Source organism: Thermobia domestica, chromosome 7, assembly GCF_964235325.1.
Source record: "Thermobia domestica chromosome 7, izTheDome1.hap1.1, whole genome shotgun sequence".
NCBI classification, from domain to species: Eukaryota; Metazoa; Arthropoda; class Insecta; order Zygentoma; family Lepismatidae; genus Thermobia; species Thermobia domestica.
In genome coordinates, this window is record NC_137460.1 from 31,338,544 (window position 1) to 31,358,368 (window position 19,825).

The window sequence follows — 19,825 nt, forward strand, 5'->3', positions numbered from 1 at the left end:
TTGTAGGATATATTAGTGGTGTACTAATGTTTAATTTAAGATAGTTTACGTCTGTCTGGTTGCAGTGTTGCCAGCTACAAAATATTTTAATTCCATATTTTAGGGGGAAATTTTGGAAAAATTATATATTTTGTCTCTATTATTTCCCTCTTGTTGGCTATATCGGAACAAACGTACCAGTATCTGGAAGTCTATTCTTTGCTCTACACAACGCACTATAGAAAGTTTCAATAGGATAATTTGGGGAAGTACAGTTGAGGTTTACAGTGGACCTTGTTCTCTAATTGGAAAGATAACTGTGATTTTTCTTAAGGTAGAATGAGATATTTTTTATTGACATGCTTACTTTATTAGATATCATCACAAAACTTGTAGGATATATTAGAGGGATACCAAAGCTTATTTTAAGATAGTTTGTGTGTCTGATAGTAGTGTTGCTAGCTACAAAAAATTTTAATTCTAGATTTTAGGGGCAAATTTTGGGAAAAATTCCCTTTTTTATTTCTATTATTTCCTTCTTGTTGGCTACATTCGAACAAATGTACCAGTGTCTAACAGCCTCATCCTTAGCCTACACAGCGCACCATAAAAAGTTTCACTAGAATAATTAGGGGAAGTACAGTTGAGGTTTATAATAAACCATGTTCTGGAAATGGTAAGAAAATGGTGAACTTCTGAGGTAGAATGAGATTTTTTTTTCAATTTCATGCTTACTTTGTTATATATCGCCATGATACTTGTAGGATATATTCTTTGAGTACTACGGTTTATTTTCAGATAGTTTTTGTCTGTCTGGTGGCAGCGTTTCCAGCCAAAACAATTAATTCCCGCTATTAGGTGAAAAATTCGGAAAATTTCCCTTTTCCCCTCTATTATTACCCTCTTACTGGCTACATTGAAACAAACGTACCACTACTTGAAAGCTTCCTCTTTGCCCTAAGAACGCACTATAAAAACTTTCAATAGGATAATTAGAGAAGCTTTACCCCGGCATATTTGATTTTTGCCTCTTAGGCGTAAAAAGTGTCAAAATTTCATGTGTATGACAGAATTTTTTCTTTCCCTCTTTGAATGGAAGCCAGTGACTTCAGGATTTCACTGTACCTTGTCAACACACCAAAGATTTCTTTAGGTTACTTGAACCCATATAGCAGCAGTGGTGCTAGATACAAAAAAATTTTGAAATTCAGTTAGGGATTTTTTGTAAATTTTCACCCCTACATTTCCCTCAATAATTTCCCACCCGTTGGTAACACTGCAATGCAACTTACACCAAAAAATAGCCACATCCATTTTCTTAAAAACAAGGCCTTAACCATATCAATCGAATGAATAGTTTTTGAGCAATAAGTCATTAACTGGAAATGTAGGAAAACGCCAAAAATGGCCTGGGACCGAAAGGAATAATCACACAATTTTGCTCGTATAGGTTCGAAGAAACAAACGATTTGTAAGTTACGAGGGCTTCGACTCAAGTTCTGTTGATTATTTCAATAATCTGCAACATAAATCAATAAATAATAGTTGCCAGAAAAAAAAACAGACTTTTGAAAAAAAACATGAAAAAGAACGATGTTTTTTATTGAAAAAAAACTTCACAGAAAAAAAACCGTTTTTTTACAACACTACAGTGTGCATAAGCTGTATTATATACTTGCAAGTAAAGCGTTATTAGTAGTTAAACAATTACAGATGCTATTGAAACTCGAATCATGTCAAAGCTTACTTCTTACAAGTAACCTTGCTTACACGTATATTCACTATCGCTGGCGCGCCTGCTCTAGTCGGATGCACCTACGAACTTACATGTCGACTTATCTGCTTAATTCTGCTTCAATTCGGTTATTCATCCTTCTCAATGGCCACCTTGCACAGGTTGGTTCGTACTTTTGCACTGCAGTTTTATACCATTCATCTAGAAGCCGTATTTCTACGTAAATCACAAAAATAATTGTAATTTTAATTTTCTATGAATTACCTCTCATACCTATATGAATTTTATCCATCCTAAGTAGGATAATATTATGATGCTAAGCTGAAATCTTTCGGAGACCACCAAGAAGGAAATCAATGAAAGAATTATATTCTTTCAAGAACTGTTTCGAGTAGTGTGCCTTAAGATCTTCTTCACGCTAGCGGTTGTCCAAATAAAAAACATGAATTATTTTGCAACTATACACTTTTACCAGTGGGTAATAAACATCCAGGTGGTAAGGTCCAGTGGCGAAGGGTGGTAAGAGGCTCTGAGGCCCGGCCTACTCATTTACTTTCAGAAATTATGATTTATAATTAATTCATTTTCCTTGCACAGAATGTATGATAATTTTCAAAGTTGAGAAAATATTTTGTGTCCGATAAGGAAATTGTGGTTAGCACCATTGCTGGGAGCCTCAGCGAACAGTGTCAGAAGCCAGTGTCACGTGGACAGATGGCATTGCTCAAACGACAGTAAAACGACTGCGAAGCTACTCAGAAAATCCCGCGACAGAACGTGTTGATATTAAGCTGCGAAAAAGACGGGCCTCAGCGCTTATTGACATTCGTTTCTACGAAAAGCGTTTCTCTCGAGACCTTCGATTTGGATTCGATATATCAAACAAATAAAGAGCAAGAGAATGTCGGCCCCATTCCGTACCAATTTTCCTTAAGTTTGCGGACTCTAACGTAACGCAAAAGCTGTTACAAGCGATTGTAAAGGTGCTACGCCTATTATCACAAACTAGTCTACTGTGTGTTTCAGATGTAAAGCATCACGGGCAGTGGCCAATGGAGCACGATATTCCGCGCGGTGTTGCCGGATTTCGGACTCCCCTTTCCCTTCTCGCTCTTCCTCCAGTTGAGATTATTACACATACATTGGCAATATTATTCACAATGTAAATGTACTATTCCAGCAAACTCAAGAATTTTGACCGCGCATCCTAGAAGTATATAGCAACTAAATTACTTACATGTTAACTTTTCCAGTGAAAATGCTAAACACTTGTCTTCAACACTACTTTCACTATCATCTATGTCAGTTAATATTTCGTCTTTGTTTGAATCTGACTCTTGTAAATTTATTTTTATGGGTTCCAAAAACTGTAAACACAAAAAATAATTCTTAGAGCTTGACTTCGTAGCACTTGAAAGAAAAAGAAAAAAAGGAAGACAGAAAATAAAACATCTGCTGTACTTGGTTTGCTTAAAGACATTGTCAACTATAATTTTGGAGAATAAACGAACTACCACGAAAGAAAGCAACGAGAGACTGATGAATTCTACACAACTAGCCCCTTTGTTTCTTTCTCCGTTTTCATAGCAAGTAGCACGCTTTGGCTTCGTGTAGGTGCCACGAAAGTAATCCATCTGATTTCTAAGCAACTCGATATGCTCGAGTTTGTTTTGGGTTACGATAATTTATGACACCATTCACACGCCTGATGCTTTTGATTCCTTTATAGAGGAGAAAAGAGGGTGTTAAAAGTCGCACATAATAAGGTAGTGGAACGTGAAAGAAAAAGAAACAGAAAACATACTGCGTTCCTTCTATCGAATAAGAAAGGGTCTATCTTGAAGTAAATTTCAAAACAAATTACAAACTTCCCATGCTTTATTCGTACGATGATTGCAAAAATTGCAAAGGTATGTAGCCACGGGGGAAAAGGGGGCTCTGTCTTTCCGAACTATTTCCAGCTCCAAAATGAGGTTCGTCTGGTATATGTTTAATAAACTTATTTAACAGTTAATGCAAATGAAGGACTTTATAATAAAATATGAAAATTTTTAAAAAATCAATCATCATCAATACGGTTTCTATACCTAATTGAAACAACTAAAATTAATCATATGCTTTATATTTTCATTTCCCTAACTGGGTGCATTGTGAACTCACTACTATATTGTTGCATGATATTATCGGAGTTAATATTTTTTCGAGTTTTTTTTTTCCTTTAGTATTTTAACCTACATAAACACAAAGTCAGATAAACAGACTGCTATAAACAGCATTTATTTTCTTATGAATAGCTTATTGATTCAACTTTTACACTCCGATTTTTAACTTCAGTACTGTCACGACAGGCACGTAGCCAGGATTTCGTAATAGGGGGGGTCCGAGACATGAAATACTGTGGTTATCACACCAGAGTTCGATTATTCTAAACTATTTTATTGGTAAAATACATTGGTTCGTTTAGTCTGGATTTCGTATTCATATTTATTTGCCTGTTCATAGCTTACAAATGAGGACAATCCTCAATTAAGCATTACAGTTGTCAGATATTTACATTCTCTATATATTATCAGTAAGATAAATTTCCACAGAGTAATAGCTTTTTTCTAACAATAATTCTAACAGAGTATTTCTGAATATCCGTTTTTCGTTAATGTCCTTATACCTTGCTGGTAATTTGTTATATAATTTTATACAATTCATATACACAGTTTTGCTAAAATTTGCATAATTCTGTTGGATAATATACATATTACAATTCTGCCTAGTATTGTATGAGTGAATCGTATTAGCTAAAGTAAATAAATCCTTGTGCTCGATTACATACATAATTGTGCGATATATATAAACTAGGTAATGTCAATAATTTATATTTTTTAAAAACATTTTTACATGAGGATCGTTCAGGCATACTAAACATAATTCTAATAATTTTTTTCTGTATTCGGAATGTACTAGCACTTATTCTCGAATTCCCCCAAAATATAACACCATAATTTATTATTGAAAAAACTTTGCTATAGTATAAGGACATGACAGCTTCCTTGCACAAACTACCTTGCAACCTACGGAATGCAAAGCAGAGTGAACTGAGTTTTGTATTAATGTATTCAACATGAGTATTCCATGTTAAATCTTCATTAACATATACTCCTAGAAATTTAATAGATGGTGTTTGACATAATTCTACAGTGTCTACAATTATTGGTACAAGTTCATTTCTTTGACCCGGGAAACGAAATTTGACAATGTTAGTTTTTCCTAAATTCATAGTTAATTTATTTATGTTTAACCAACTAATAATTTTTGTTAGCGTCTTTGTAGTGAGCCTTTCTGCTTCATTTACTGAGTCTCCACTGACAAGAACATTTATGTCATCAGCATACAATGTTGACTTCACACAGCCTAGACTATTAACCAAATCATTAATATATACAACAAACAAAAGAGGTCCCAATATTGATCCTTGTGGTACTCCTTTTGTTACTTTCATTAAAGATGATTTAAACATATTTCTTCTGCCATTTACCTCTTTACAGATGACAACAGTTTGACTACGTTCAGATAAATACGACTTTATCCAATTGTTTGCCACACCTTTGATGCCATAAGAATACAATTTTTCTAGCAAAATACCATGGTCTATAGAATCGAACGCCTTAGATAAATCAACAAAAATGCCAATTACATGCTTTCCTTTATTTATATCCATTGCTACATCAGAGATGAAATTAAAGATTGCAGTGTTGGTTGACTTCTGGCTTTGAAACCCGTGTTGACTTGTGGATATTATATTATTTAAAAGGAAAAAGTTATTTAGTCGCGCTTTCATTGCTAATTCAAATATTTTAGAAAAGCACGACAAAACTGAAATAGGACGATAATTATTTAACTCCAATTTACTTCCCTTTTTATACACAGGTGTAACTCTAGCTAACTTAAGCCGCGTAGGAAAAATTCCTGTCAAAAATGAATGATTTATTATATGACAGAGTTGATGTGCAATAAGAAGAGAACTTTCCTTTACAATCATGGATGGCACTTCATCCCAACCTGGAGAGCTGGAGCTTTTTAAGCTTTTTATTATTTGTAAGATTTCCTCTGGTGTAGCTGGTTTCAGGAAAAGCGACTTAGTTATTCCGCTCTGTAGCTTAGAGTTATTTTCTTGATGAGCTATTTTGATTGGGTTAAATGTTTCTAAAGTTAAGAAATATTTATTAAAATGATTTGCAATCTTATCTGGGTTACATACTACTTGAGAGTTTATTTTTATTGCATCAATTCCTGTTGTTTTTACCTTACTCATCTTACCATTAATTAACTTCCACATAGCTTTACTTTTGTTTCTCGCTGCTTTCTGACCCGCCGTTTCTCGTAATGGGGGGCGGGTCAGTGTGACATGAAATATTGTGGTTATCATACCAGGAGCTTGATCAATCAAAATTATTTTACTAGCAACACATATTGGTTTGTTAGGACAAGAAAATGAGGACATGTTAGTAAGTATTTTAGTAACAAACTATGAAGAAATCTCGAATAAAAGAATATTAAAAAGATTTAAAAGATTTTACAATATCTACATTCCTCCTTCTGTTCATTCAAATATAATTTTCCTTTCATTATGACCTCAACTATTAAAAAAAAAAAAGTACGTATCCAATAATGTAAAATATTTTATAATATCTGCGTTCCTTTCTTTGTTGAATCAAATGTTAACAGAACTTGCTTTCCACATAACTTTTTGTTTCTATTTTTCCGTCAACTACTGTCTGTTCCAAATGATAAGTTAAATGAGCAGTTGAAAACCGTTTCTGAAATAACATGTTTGATACTCTACAAAGAAGCGATGATGAAAAATTATTTTTATTTTTCTCTTTTATTTTTTAACGCTGATTCTTCCTATTTCTCATTTCTTTTTGTTTCATCCTTCCTTATTTTTAAAATTTCTGGTCTTGAAGGGGAAGTCCGGACCATCCGGACCCACCCCTTGGCTACGTGCCTGGTCACGATCCGTCTTTTGATAAGGAAGCATTGTGAAAATATAATATGCGCATAGTATGTATGTGTGTATGGTGAGTTAAAATGCTTTCATGTTGTGAAAGAGGTAATTTGTTCTGCTTTTAATAGGTGAAAAGCTTGCCTCCCCCTGAAAGTAATGTTCTCCTAGAACAACCTGCTGGCTACACCCCTGATTATCCTGTAATAAAAGTTGTGAGTTCTATTTGAAAATCGAAACAAAATCCACTGCAAATTAGACGCGGGACTCAACGCTCGTTTTACTAATTGTTTTATATGGAAACCTTTCAAAGCGTCTATCATAGCAACCAGTTGACATAGAAAGATGTAGTTTTCACGTATGTGTTCGTAATTCCTTTCTCTACTTGGCAAAGGGAGCAGTTAATGTGCTAGTACAATATTTCTAAGTAGCGCCTGAGATATTGTCAAAATTCGCAGTACCGCGAGAAGACAGCGTGCAGAACTGCTTGTCGCGAACTGTCAACACTGCTCAATGCCAATTGGATGCCGTGTGAAGCCAACTCAAGGCCATATCGTTTCTTATCTGAAATAGAGATTAATTCTTCTTTATTCCGTTACGTTGATGCATACCCATACGATACCAAACTCGTATTTATTAGAATTGACTAGAGAGTGTGTGTTTCTGACATATTGTAAGTGACATACAAAATGACTTGATTGAGTGTTTATCATGTGTTTTTAACAATATAATTAAAAACGAAATTTTACAAGCAGAGTATCTTTCAGTACAGGTATACGAAATAGCATATGTTTCTTGTGAAACTCGGGTAATGTGATAGTCCATCTTCCCCACTCGATCACACCCAACTGAAACAATTAAATTGCATTACGTCGAATTAAGATCAACTATGAGTCACATACATAAATTTCATACATACATAAATCTCATGAGAATAGGACCAAGGGGCTAAATCGCTTATGATCTTTGGCTTTTCAGGAGGAGTAGGGGGTTGACGGGGAGTTCAAATAAACCAAAATTTTCCCACGCGCTTCTCTGGTAGCCGTAAAAGGCTATGAACACAGCAACTAAAGGCTTGTCGAAACTTGACTTCGACATATTCGGCTTTCCAGGAGGAGCAGGGGGTGCCGGGGGTTCAAATAACTAAACAATATAAGATGAGGAGACGAAAAAAGGCATGTTTTATCTTTTTTTTTTACATCTGGTAGGCGTCCAAGAGTATACTTTCTTATTCTAGCATAGCAACATACTGGTTTAGGCCAGTTTAGGGCCAAAATTAGGCCAAAATTTTCCCACGCTTATGAACCCCCTTTATTCTACTATGTGCGCTCAAAGTTGTAAACCAGATGACTTTTATTCTCGAGAAAACCGCTGTTTGCATACATCATCTCTAGCCAATTGTTTGTTTTTCGGTCACATTTCTAGCGAAATACCGTAAAATATTGTCTGAAGTTTGGCCACTATTTTCAAACAATCGCCATTGAAATCCGTTGAAAATTAAAAAAAAAATGGCTAGCGATGAAATATTGAAACACCGTCTTCCACAATGGATACCATCATGTCCTTGGGTTTTCTCGGGGTACTCCTGTTTCCTCCCTTCTTCTCATTCCATCAATTCTTCCATCATCATTCACTTGCCTTGATCATCGTCTTCCTTAGCCTAAAGGGTATAATCATCGGATGTTCAACTGAAATATTTCATTTTTCCACAGGTGGACAAACCGTGCTCGTGGGTTTTCTCGGGGTTCTCCTGTTACCTCCCACTTTCTTCATTCCACCATTTCACTCATCTCTCATCATCACCGTCTCCTTTAGCCTAACCGGCATAACCGTAGGACGTAAAACTTAAAGATTTCATTTCATTTTCATTTTTTCCACAATGCACAGAGGCCGGCTGGGTTGGGAGTCGCGTTGAAGTTAGTCCCGCGGCAAAGCGTTTCGGAGACAAATGTCATTCTTTAATGTTTAGGTTGCCACACAGAAAGTGACATTTGAATGACAATACAGTTGGTTTCAAATAAATTTTATTAACGTATTTACCCGGCGTGCCAAATAGGATGCAATTTGCAAGTTGTAAGACACCATTACCCCTCACCTCTTCCCCAATAAGTTTCCTTATCTTGCAAAATGCGTACGTTTTGACCTCACCAGTCCGTCGAGTATCCAGGAAAACACCCCAGTACCAAAAATGAAGCGTGTATCTCAAAAATTGGTTTCTTCGAACTTTTTTCAAAATCTCTTCAATTTTGAAATTTTAACGCCCATAATTCGAACAAGCTTGCGATCGAGGATTTATCCGGTTGCCTAATTGTTTCATATGTAAAAAGGAGTCGACTGAGCATAGTATCAATTTGAAGCCAGAGTAACACGACCCACGACCTTCCCTAGTAAATGGAATTAATTACTATTTTCCACTAACGGGTTCAAGCAACTATTCGTGTATGTATGAAAACTCAAAAATATACGAGATATATAGATTATTTTCAAGAAGATATATTTTACCTAATCAAATTAAGTTTCAGCAAAAATAAATAAAGAAAGAAAGGAAAGAAACAAAAGAAGAAAAAGAAAGAACACATATTAGTCTACATATTTAACGTTCAAAATGATCGTCAAAATAAACTATCTTTGTATTACGTAGGAACAAACAGTTAAAAATTGAAAAGCGCTTAGCTGTTTCTTTAATTTATTCTCCCTTTTTCTTTGCTTCCTTTGGCTCTTCGATCTTTTACTTAGATCTCGCCTCTGGGCTTCAAACACTAACAAGGAATTGCCATTCTACTGTGACTGCAACAGTACATGTGTAAGTTTGGCAACGAAGCATTATGGCGTCCTGCGTAAGCATGAGATTCAGCCGCTAAAACTATTTCCGTAAACATAAAATAATATTTGGATAAAATGTAAAACATAACACGAAAAACGGTAATATAATATCCATATTCCGTAATGAGACAACTACTTGTAAAATAATTTATGCTTGTAAGTAAAAATTTTATAAAATTTAGCACAGGAGTAGCAAAATCTAACAGCAAGCGCCATCTTGCGTACTCATCTTAAAACTGATCAAGTTTTCCTCTTATATGTTACTTTTTTAGCTAACAGAATACATAAGCACAGAAAATAGTATCTCATGTTATAGCTGACGCATAACTCTATTTTGTAGTGTAATACTTCAATATGTACCATTTCTTTACGCGTTGGTTAAGGGAATGAACTAATGCTTATACTGACTTCCGGGTAGTGATCCACCTTAAGAATACGTGGACATTTTTAAAATCTGAACTGCGGAAACTGCTCTATCCCAATTTAAGGATGCACATTAACACTGATGTAATAAAGTAATTATGCAGCCTATACCTAAGCTACACGAGGTTTACATTTACGCACCCACCGTTTCAACTTTTGAAGTATTTCATTTTATTAGCTTATCGACGTCGACCATACCCTAGACGCCGCATGGACAAAGTCGCACATAGTACGAACTATTCGCAAAATCAAAGTAGGCGAATCACTTATTGACAATTTTCGCATTTATTACTGCCTTAAAATGGGGAGGTCCTTAAGTGACATGAATTCCCGCCTATATCTGTGTGCGTTGTGGATTACACGCACAACATTTAATGGATTTATCAAGAAATACTGAACCCACAGGTTCAGCACCCACATAACTGCATTACTTATGAACAAGGGCGCCCATCAAGGGGGGCAAGGTGGGGGCTCACCCCCAAAGAGGAAATTGTACTTGGGAATACTGAAAACCCAATAGAATTTTTACATTACTTACAGTAAAATTTGACACTATATTTGGAACGTCGCTTATACTTGCCCCCCTTGGAAACCACAACGTGGGCGCCCTTGCTTATGAACTGCACACTAAGAAAAATCCGTTCTCCGGACAGCGGTATATTGTACAAATATACAAAATCCTCTTGCTTACTACAGAAATCAATATGGAGCATATGCTACATACGCACTGCCCTTAGATGTTACATCATGCCATTGCAGGATGTCTGACATCTAACAGTTTTCCGTGTATCACCTATGTTACATTCTGCAGCTATATTCTATTCTACTATGGACATTCTGCGTCGATTTGTATGTGAGATCCTGACCGCCTATATTGTTTCATACGGAAAGTACGTACAGATGGAACACTTATACGGAAAGTAAGTATTATAAAACATGCGTTTTCAGTTATACGTTTGCTGTACGTTAAGTCCAAAAACTACAGGAATTACACATGTAACCTACCGTTTTGAGTACGCTACCTACATTTTTTTTCTCAGTATGTGCTTTGAAAACTAGCCATATGTCGGATTACTGGGAGAAAGCATTTTTTGTTGAAAATCATTGCTCTTTTCTTAAATGTTTTTGAGGTTAATCTACCTAAAGCCAACATACCACTAACTATAGATTTTCAGACTGTATTGCTGAGCATGAGTAGTCGCTAATGCTCTCGCCTTTGGTCCTGGGCTTGATTTCCGGCAGGGTCAGTCGGTCGAAAGGGTGTAACAGCTTTTTCAGGCTAGCTATCCTAAATGAGGTTTTTCCTGGGATATCCTCATTCACACCAGGTAAATGCCGGGATGGTATCTAATTTACAGGCCTCAGGCCGCTTCTTTCCTTATCCGTTCCTTATATCCCTCCCCCTTATATCCTTGTGTGTTCGCCGAGGATGTCATCCCTCCAACCTGACGTGCTTAAGGCCATAGATGCCGGTAATGGCCATGACTTGTATCAATAAATAAATAAATAAATATTGACGAGCGAGCGCTAGCAAGCGAAGTCGGGTTAGAACGCCGCAATACACATTACATTTGTCCATTCTAATTAACAGCAAATAGTAATTGCAAAATTTTCCATTTAGCACACGGCATTTCCAGTCTACTCAGTTCACAAATTACTCACATATCAATATCAATTATCTTTCCGCAACATGAACTCATTCCACCTATAAACATTGTGTTTTTACGTAGTTTTGGTCCCCCGTAATCCTACAGAACCCGAGAAATATATTACATACTTCTTTCGTAAATTTTGCAAATTCAAACTCATAAAATAGGACAGCATCATCGTTTTCTACATACAGTAAACGTTATATAATTTTTAAAAATTAGTAGTACAGTCCTCTTTCACACGCAGTCATTCATTTTAATCATAAATTACTGTTTTTATGTTTATGTATTCTACACCTGCATCCATTTATCCAGCGCCGTAACTTAGATTGTTTTCTTAGGAGGGGGTAAGCATTAATACGCTTATTTGGTGCTCCTAGAAAAAAGTTGTTTATCTAATCTTGGACTCCCTCTTTTCATCTTTCTCTTACTCTTTATGGGCCCGGGTCGTTAGTTACACCTTTGATCCCGTTCCATACATGACAAATGAATTAAGGGGCCAAATTAACAAATATCAAAGCCATACGAATAAACATTACTTCTAGGGCCCCTAATAGAAACTTTTTATTGAAATGGGCCCACGACTCATTTTTGCTTTATTTACCTTTTATGTGTTGTTTTGTTTATGTAATATAGTGGACATATTCGATGCTTCATTTATAATTTCATGTTCGTATCGTATACGGAATAAGAAAATGTTGCCTTAAAATGGGTCCCCTCGAACGGCGGGGAGCTTCCTTGGGTAAGCATTTGCTTTCTCCCTCCTCAAGTTACGGCCCTGTCACTTATCACATACTAGGCTGGTAGCCAGCCCAAAAATCTAGGAGAAGCCCGGTAGAAGTTTGGGAGGGAGTCCCGATCCAAACGTATTATAGTTAATCATCATATTATAGCTCAGCGTACAAATTTTCGACTAGAAATTTAGAGCTGGCGACCAGTAGGAATGGTTCAGTAGTACTGGTAGTGTTCAGTAGGAATGGTTTCTGCCTAAACTCAAAGGGCAGCGCATTTTCTGTTTCGTAAGAAAATAATTGTCACTGAGTGAGAGAAAACACGGAATGTGAAGTCTTTCTTTGTCAAACCAAAGGCCGTTTGGGGGGGGGGGGAACTCAATTTGTACGTGAGAGATATTGGCGACCATTATTTTTGGATTGGCGAGTGCGTCTGACTTTGAAATTTTGCACCCTGTTATAGTTCATTTGCAAGCGTACTGTGAAAATTTTAGGGGACCAGTACCGTAAAAATTTAGAGGGGCCCGCCCCCTAGAACCCATGGATAAGGGCCTGTCAGATATTAATATGATGTAGACCTATCATTAATTTTTATGTCAATTATATATTGTGGATCTCCAAATTTTTCGTGGCAATAAATCTTTCGCGGAGCACATCATCAAATATCGCGTGTGGAAATGTTACGTTTTCATACAAATATACAAATATCTCTTTAAGTATATTACTTCATTAACATACAATCATTTTTAAACATATTTTCTTTACCAGTCTGTCACTCTAGTATACAATTAATAAGTTGATACCAAATCAGTTGCAAACACTGGTCAACTTACTATCACATTTAGTGACGTCATATTGTGTGGTGCTCTGGTTTTGTCAACTTAAGATCTCCCTGGAATCAACGGCCTAAAAGCTAGACAGATAAGCACACTTTTGGATGCGGACTGATGTGTGGAAAGAGGAACGTTTCTAACACCGTTCTCAAGGTAGAAGACGTTTGACATACGAAAAGTTGACTGACAGACGGACATTACAATAAGAATAGTATTGTGTAGGGATTGCTAATAAATTAAACATAAAATCATGACTGGTTATAATTTTGATCCAAGGATGATAGTTACAGATATATATGTACTTTGGATATCAGTACATTATTTCTTGCTTGGCGGCATTCCAGAATGAGATAGGCCATCGTACCGTAATAAGAATTGAGACTTTTAATGTTGCTATTAGTTCAACTAATACTATTAGTAGTATTTTATAACAAGAGGAGTAGATAGTTGCAGTAATACGTATACATACTAACAGTTACATTGTTTCTCACGTCATGAATGTTCCTTTCAGAACCAGTTTTCAACTTGTTACGAATCTCTTTGTTCATAATCTCGCCCTACAATACGCCTCACTATGCTACTGATAGCAGTCAAGATTTGAGTATACTTGTTTCTTTCCTGTGATCTAATTCTTGTTTGTTTTCTGTTCAATTATTGCATGAACTAATGCTTCTATCTCAACACGATGACTACCATAGTCGCTTTTTAAATTACCGTTGTGGTGACTACCAGTGTAGACCCAAAAACTGTCACTGATTTAAAAAATTCCAACACTTTGATTGAATACCTATCATTTGCAGCAACGACGCTCTCTTTGCATGTTTTCGTATGTGAAATCATAATGGATTAGCTGGCCCTTTACTGCTCACGTATAAAAGATCTATGACAGCTTGATAGGAAATTCGGAGATACAATATGGCGTCCCTCTTGCGTTCGATTTACAGAATTCTAAAATATTTGTTTATGCTCGTCGCTACTTGCGAACGTGCTTCTCTTATCGAAAGGGAGTAAAAATTAGTCATGACTTAACAAATTATATCTCCTTTATCTTTCAGGTGTGGATATATGTTGGGTAAGATGTATTAATATGTTTAATTCATGGTGTATAACGTTAATATTTATGGTAGTTATGTGACACAAGTATAGATAGAACTACGAGTTTCCAGTTCTTTTTATCAAGTATTTCAAACATTTTATAAAGATATGTTTTTCGACTTAGATCACACTGTAAGTACTTATTCTTTCGAATCAAACTTTCGGTCCGATGTGTCTGTTTTCTTGGACGAAAATACTTTTAGTCATCCTTTCTGGTGATTTCCTAATGTACCCTACTCCTTTACAAAGATTAGTCAGAAAGCTATTTGAAGCATCGGTAAGTTTCTTTATGTAGCCCTATTTAACTTGTTAAGTATGTTTTAGATCCATTGATGGCGAAATTATAGCAAAAGGGACCTTGCAGTCTTGCTTCTCTTCTCGAGTCCAGAAATAAAATATCAGAAACTAGAAGGCGTAGACAGAAACTTGCATTGTTAGTCTCGTCATGTTTAATACACTCGTTTGCCAATACTGGCATGTGTCTATCAGATATAACACTTAACATTTCTTGCATTGTATCTTTAATTTGACTTTGTTTACGAATGTTATTTCCATTCGACTTAATATATTGTTTTCCTGGCGTTTAACAGTTTCAGCGGAACAGAAGACTTCAAAATTGATGAGTTATCTATTTTAAGATTAGGTGCACTATCAAACTATACAGAGTCTGTTCTTTCAATTACACTATGTAACAAATTTTGACATTTGGTTTGTCCTTGGGTTCTTACGGTTATTTTCCGATTCATATAGTCTGCCGATGACCGAAAATGGTATTTGTTTGCCTGAAACTTTGGTTTTGTAAAGACATCCTTAAAATCATGCTATTATAAAAGAAAAAATACCGCCTTTTAGTTACAAACACATAACTCTATTGGATTTTCTACAAAATATATTATTTGTACCTTGTTGTATTAGAAAATAAACAGGCTTTTAATTGGTGTATATTATCGTCCAATATTTTACACAAGGGGGAAACTAGAGAGGAATGATTTATGAAAATTGCGTTATTTTTTTCGAAACTGTCATTTTTGGTATACTGGCAACCCTGATGTTTCGTAAAATTAGTCGACGTCGTCTAATCACTTTTTGAAGTCGACTAGTTGTTCAAATTTCACATTTAGGGTACCGATGGTAAAATTTGTTCCTAGTGGCAAACCATTCTTACACTAATGTGTGTTGGTGCCCCTGCTATCCAAGAGCGAAAGATGGCAAAAAAGTTTTGTAAAACGTCGCAACAGAGCTTTTAGGATTGCAACAACTTTAGTCTCCGATCACCTTCCATCCACACTTGTCATAAGACAAGGCCTGCAGAACTGGATTTACGTTGTTGTACTCCTCTTTCACATGATTAGAAGGAGCCAACGGAAGAAACGGATACTTATTCCTATTCTGAAGCAGTGCAGTTTTGATTTTAGAGAAACTACCAATGAACGTGTTTCACTCGTTAGGGTAGCAGTGGATTTCAATGTATTCTAACTTCTCAGCGATTACAGAGCCACAGTACATCTTGCACAGAGGAAAAACGTGAGAAAAAGCTTGTAGTGACATATTTACCGACTCATGTAATAAATTCCACTGTTTCAGCCTAGAAGTTATAAGTTTGCAGTTAAGCTTAATGACTTCTATATCTCTGATCAAATCATTCATATCATCCTGATTGGGATAATACTGTTTTGTCTTCGGATCATCACCTTTGCAATCATCATTTTGTGTACCTTCATCAGTCTCTGAAGATTCCTGTCCTTCTGATGTTTTCTGTCACTCAGATGAAGCTGGTGCAGGGTACTGAGAACTGTATAGAACGGGAGCCATGGATGAAGGATATATCTATAACTGGCGGTGCATTCTTGCCATGCCGTCGTTTTATTAGGTTTTCCATACATAAATAACAATTAGTAGGGTTTTTGAGTTGTCGCCAAATTCGTAGTATTGAAAATCTCATTGGTTCTTCTCTCTGTTCAATTGTGTCAAAATAGAAGAAACATTATATAAAGTAACTTTCAAATTATATTTCTAAAGTAAAAGAAATAAACTTTAGAGACAACAACTATATAAACATTGAGGAATGCAAAGCACATAGTAATATAGGAGACAAGCTTGAATTATATTATTTTAATAGAGACATTTAATAGTTATCTTCCAAGGTTCTTCTGAAGTATTCACGCAATACATGAGTGGCTATGGTTTGTCCAGATCGCTAACAGACATTCCAAAATATGGCTTGCTAGCCTCACGCATCTTAGAACATAATTGTAATGTGAAATGCTTTCCCCTGCATTATATGGAGTTTCCACAAGCGTAGCGAAATGAGTTAGGAGACTGTTTCAACTTCGATGTTGGTTCTGAAAAGGATAACATAAGTACACGTTTGTCATCTGATACTTTCCTTGTACCTCCAACGTGTACATAGTTGGATATAATTTCGCAAGTGCTCTAATGAAAAAATGAGAAACAGAGCTCACCATACATCTGATATGCGAAATATTAACAATCATTGAAATCAGATAGTTCGAAAGGTTGGAAACACTGTTATATATGAATTTTGTTACTAGTAAACCTACTATGGAACAGATCTAGGTTTCCAACGTGATTTTCTAATGCTTCAAAAGATTAAACTAGCATTTCTTTCTTGCTAAATGAAAACGTACAATACTTGTTTCGTACATAAGCATGGCAATATAACTGACTGTCTGATGAAAGAAAACAATTTCATACACATACCTGAAGACCTGACATTTTCGCTAAAATTCTTGCTTCGGTGGTTCACCCGTGTGTTACAGTAGTCATCCAGTTCCAAGGTGTAGTCAGTTGAGATGAAAAAAAATATTCGAAGTATCATCTCAAAGATGAATCCTATTACACAGCCCATATAGCTCATTGAAAACACATATTTCGTCGTGAAAGTCACAAAGCCAAAGTTTATTAATTAAAATATCCGCATTTATGTCTTCTTTCATCACACATTATTGGAAAATAACACTTACAACCTAAGGACAAAATGTGTGTTACATGGATTTCTTCTGTGCATTTTACATTAAGTTTTATATCTCTATTTTTGAACTTTTCTACTTTTATGTTCATTTCTGAATTACTTAATGATGGAGGAAGTTTTTCACACAATATAATCAGTAGCGTCATTTCAGATTTGGCTTGGGGAGGCAAGACCCCTTGATATAAGTAAAATTTCGCGTTTTTCACTGCCTTACTACTCCTCTATTGATAAAATTATATAAATATCGAACTCGGGGGGATAATTGCCCCTCCCTGCCCCTAATTGACGCCCCTGAATACAATGTTTTTTTAAGTTAAAGCATTCTGGCACAAAGTCACGAGTTTTCAGTTTTTAAAATATTATATTAATTAAATGAAAACATTCGTGAAAAAAGGCATTGTATGTAATAGGACAGACGATATGCTTCAACACGAAGTAGTTCTTTCATGTCTTTCCAGTCGTTGGTTAAAGAAGTCTTTACATTTGCTTCATTAATGTCTGCAAAAGACAATAATTATTCCTTATAACCTTCTAACGGTCTAAAGTTGTTGGCTAATACCATAGCAAAGATTAATATGATTTGACTTGAAATAGCGGATTAGAATGAAACATTTATTGTATTGGTGAACTGATTTTTTAGGCTAAAGTTTACATTCACTTTACAGCTACAAAGCACCTTGTTCCCATCTCATATAGCCTCGCTGATGAAAGGGACGTTAAACTGAAAGTCTACTTAATTCAGAACACCTTGTCATATTATCATACACTTCAATAAAGTTAAACAGCCGTATACCATATTGCCTGTAACCCTAATACTTATTACAATAATATAGTAAACACCTTTACAGTAATAGGTTACTAGTATTCATATCCTGTAAGAAAATGAAGATATAATGAAAACAAAATTAATAATGATGGAAAAGTTCGGGAAATGAAAATAACGTAAGAAATCTTATAATTTCGACGTTTAAAAAAGGCAACACTATGTAAAGTAAACGCAAATCAGTCATGTCCAAAATGATTGTCGCTTGTCTTCTTGTAAGAATATAATTTGGTAATGATTTTGCAGGGTACTTTTAATACTGATATTGTGTATATAATCGGGAAATGTATATTTGTGGTAAATTTCATAGGAAAAGAATTATAAATACCAAAATTAGAATAAGTAAAACAAAATGTTGCTAAATGGATAAGAAAGTTTTATTTTCGTTTTATTCTTCTTATGTACTGCCCTTTTGACATGTAATTTGCCATATATATGTCTTTCGATTATACACATATTAACGGTCGACCCGGTTATACACATACTAACATTATAAGAAATACCGGGTGAATTCGTTATCAAATTATATTCCTACAACACCATATTTATAGATATGCGACAATAATTTTGGACACGAGTGTATTGTGAATGAAAGAGGAATCTTTGTTTCGAGAAATGAGTATCTACCAGTTGACAACATGGTACCTCAAGCTAATGAAAACAAAACTAAATTATACAATTAATGAAGACGTAAGAACTACGTGTGTAACATATAAATAACTCTATTTATATATATATATATTTATATTCTACTATTTATTATTAAAACAAAACTTCTAAACTTATAATTATACATCCTCAAATTACTGAAAGAAACAGGTTCTTGTCTCATCAAAACACCCGGGCCACCCTTTGGTTCTTTTCCATAAGACGAAAAGTTTATTGTTTATATTCAGTAAAAGTACTATATCAATTAATACTACTATTTCATAGTGAAAATTAAAATAAAATATAGTAAATATAGAAGAAGATACATTTATTTCTCCATGGAGTAAAAGAAAAAAAAACAAAAAAAACAGAAGTTGTCAAGACAAATTAATGGATAAACACATTAGAATATAAAAGAAAAAAATACAATCAGTTGCGAAAGAACTCCCCCATCAACTTCATAGAACAGTAACATTCATGGAATGACATTAATATTGCTTTGACAAAACATTCTATCATTAAGTCCTTCAACAGAGGACAAAAGAAAAAAATACTTGTATTTTACTCACAGCTTCATCAAGGAAGAAAAAAAATTCAGCTTCATCAAGGAAGAAAAAAAAAATAATCAGTTGTTTAAAGCTTTAGATTAACTTATTCAAAGAAGTATGACTATATATCATGAAACTTTCAATAATAATAAAAAATGTCTATCTACATATATATATATATATATATATATGTGGACTCAAATAACATTCTTGAGGCCAATGTAATCTCACCTTTCAGGAGGCAAAGGAGGATCCATTAAAAAAAATAAATGAAGGTACTTTTTCAAATGTCTTTAAACGATGTATAACTAAATGACTGTCATTTCAAGTTCTTGATTAATAAATTGTAGATTTATAGTGGATAAAGTTTTTCTTTTACTAAGTTTCCCTTTCCTAACATGGAAAAAGTAAAAAAAAATCACAGATGCACCATAGGTATGTCACACTACGTGGATAATCATCGTTTGTTATAGCCGTCTTTAATATCAGGTAAGGAATGAAAAGAAATACTGTTCAATACGTCGTTTCTCCGATAACGTCACTTCACTAT

The 19,825-nt window shown here is 35.0% G+C and overlaps 2 protein-coding genes across 2 annotated transcripts in view; both read right to left on the bottom strand.

The window, feature by feature from the left end:
- LOC145689980 (uncharacterized) overlaps positions 1–2,733 on the bottom strand; it is a 49,667-nt gene extending 46,934 nt beyond the window's left edge. The window contains exon 1 of the mRNA XM_081764416.1: positions 1,988–2,733. The gene's annotated coding sequence lies outside the window, so the exon portion shown is untranslated. The remainder of the gene's footprint in view (positions 1–1,987) is intronic.
- Positions 2,734–17,156: 14,423 nt separating this feature from the next.
- Positions 17,157–19,825, bottom strand: part of LOC145689981 (uncharacterized) — a 47,463-nt gene continuing 44,794 nt past the window's right edge. Inside the window, exon 4 of the mRNA XM_081764424.1 lies at positions 17,157–17,754. Within this exon, the coding sequence (XP_081620550.1) occupies positions 17,748–17,754 (7 nt within the window). The 3' untranslated portion in view covers positions 17,157–17,747. The remainder of the gene's footprint in view (positions 17,755–19,825) is intronic.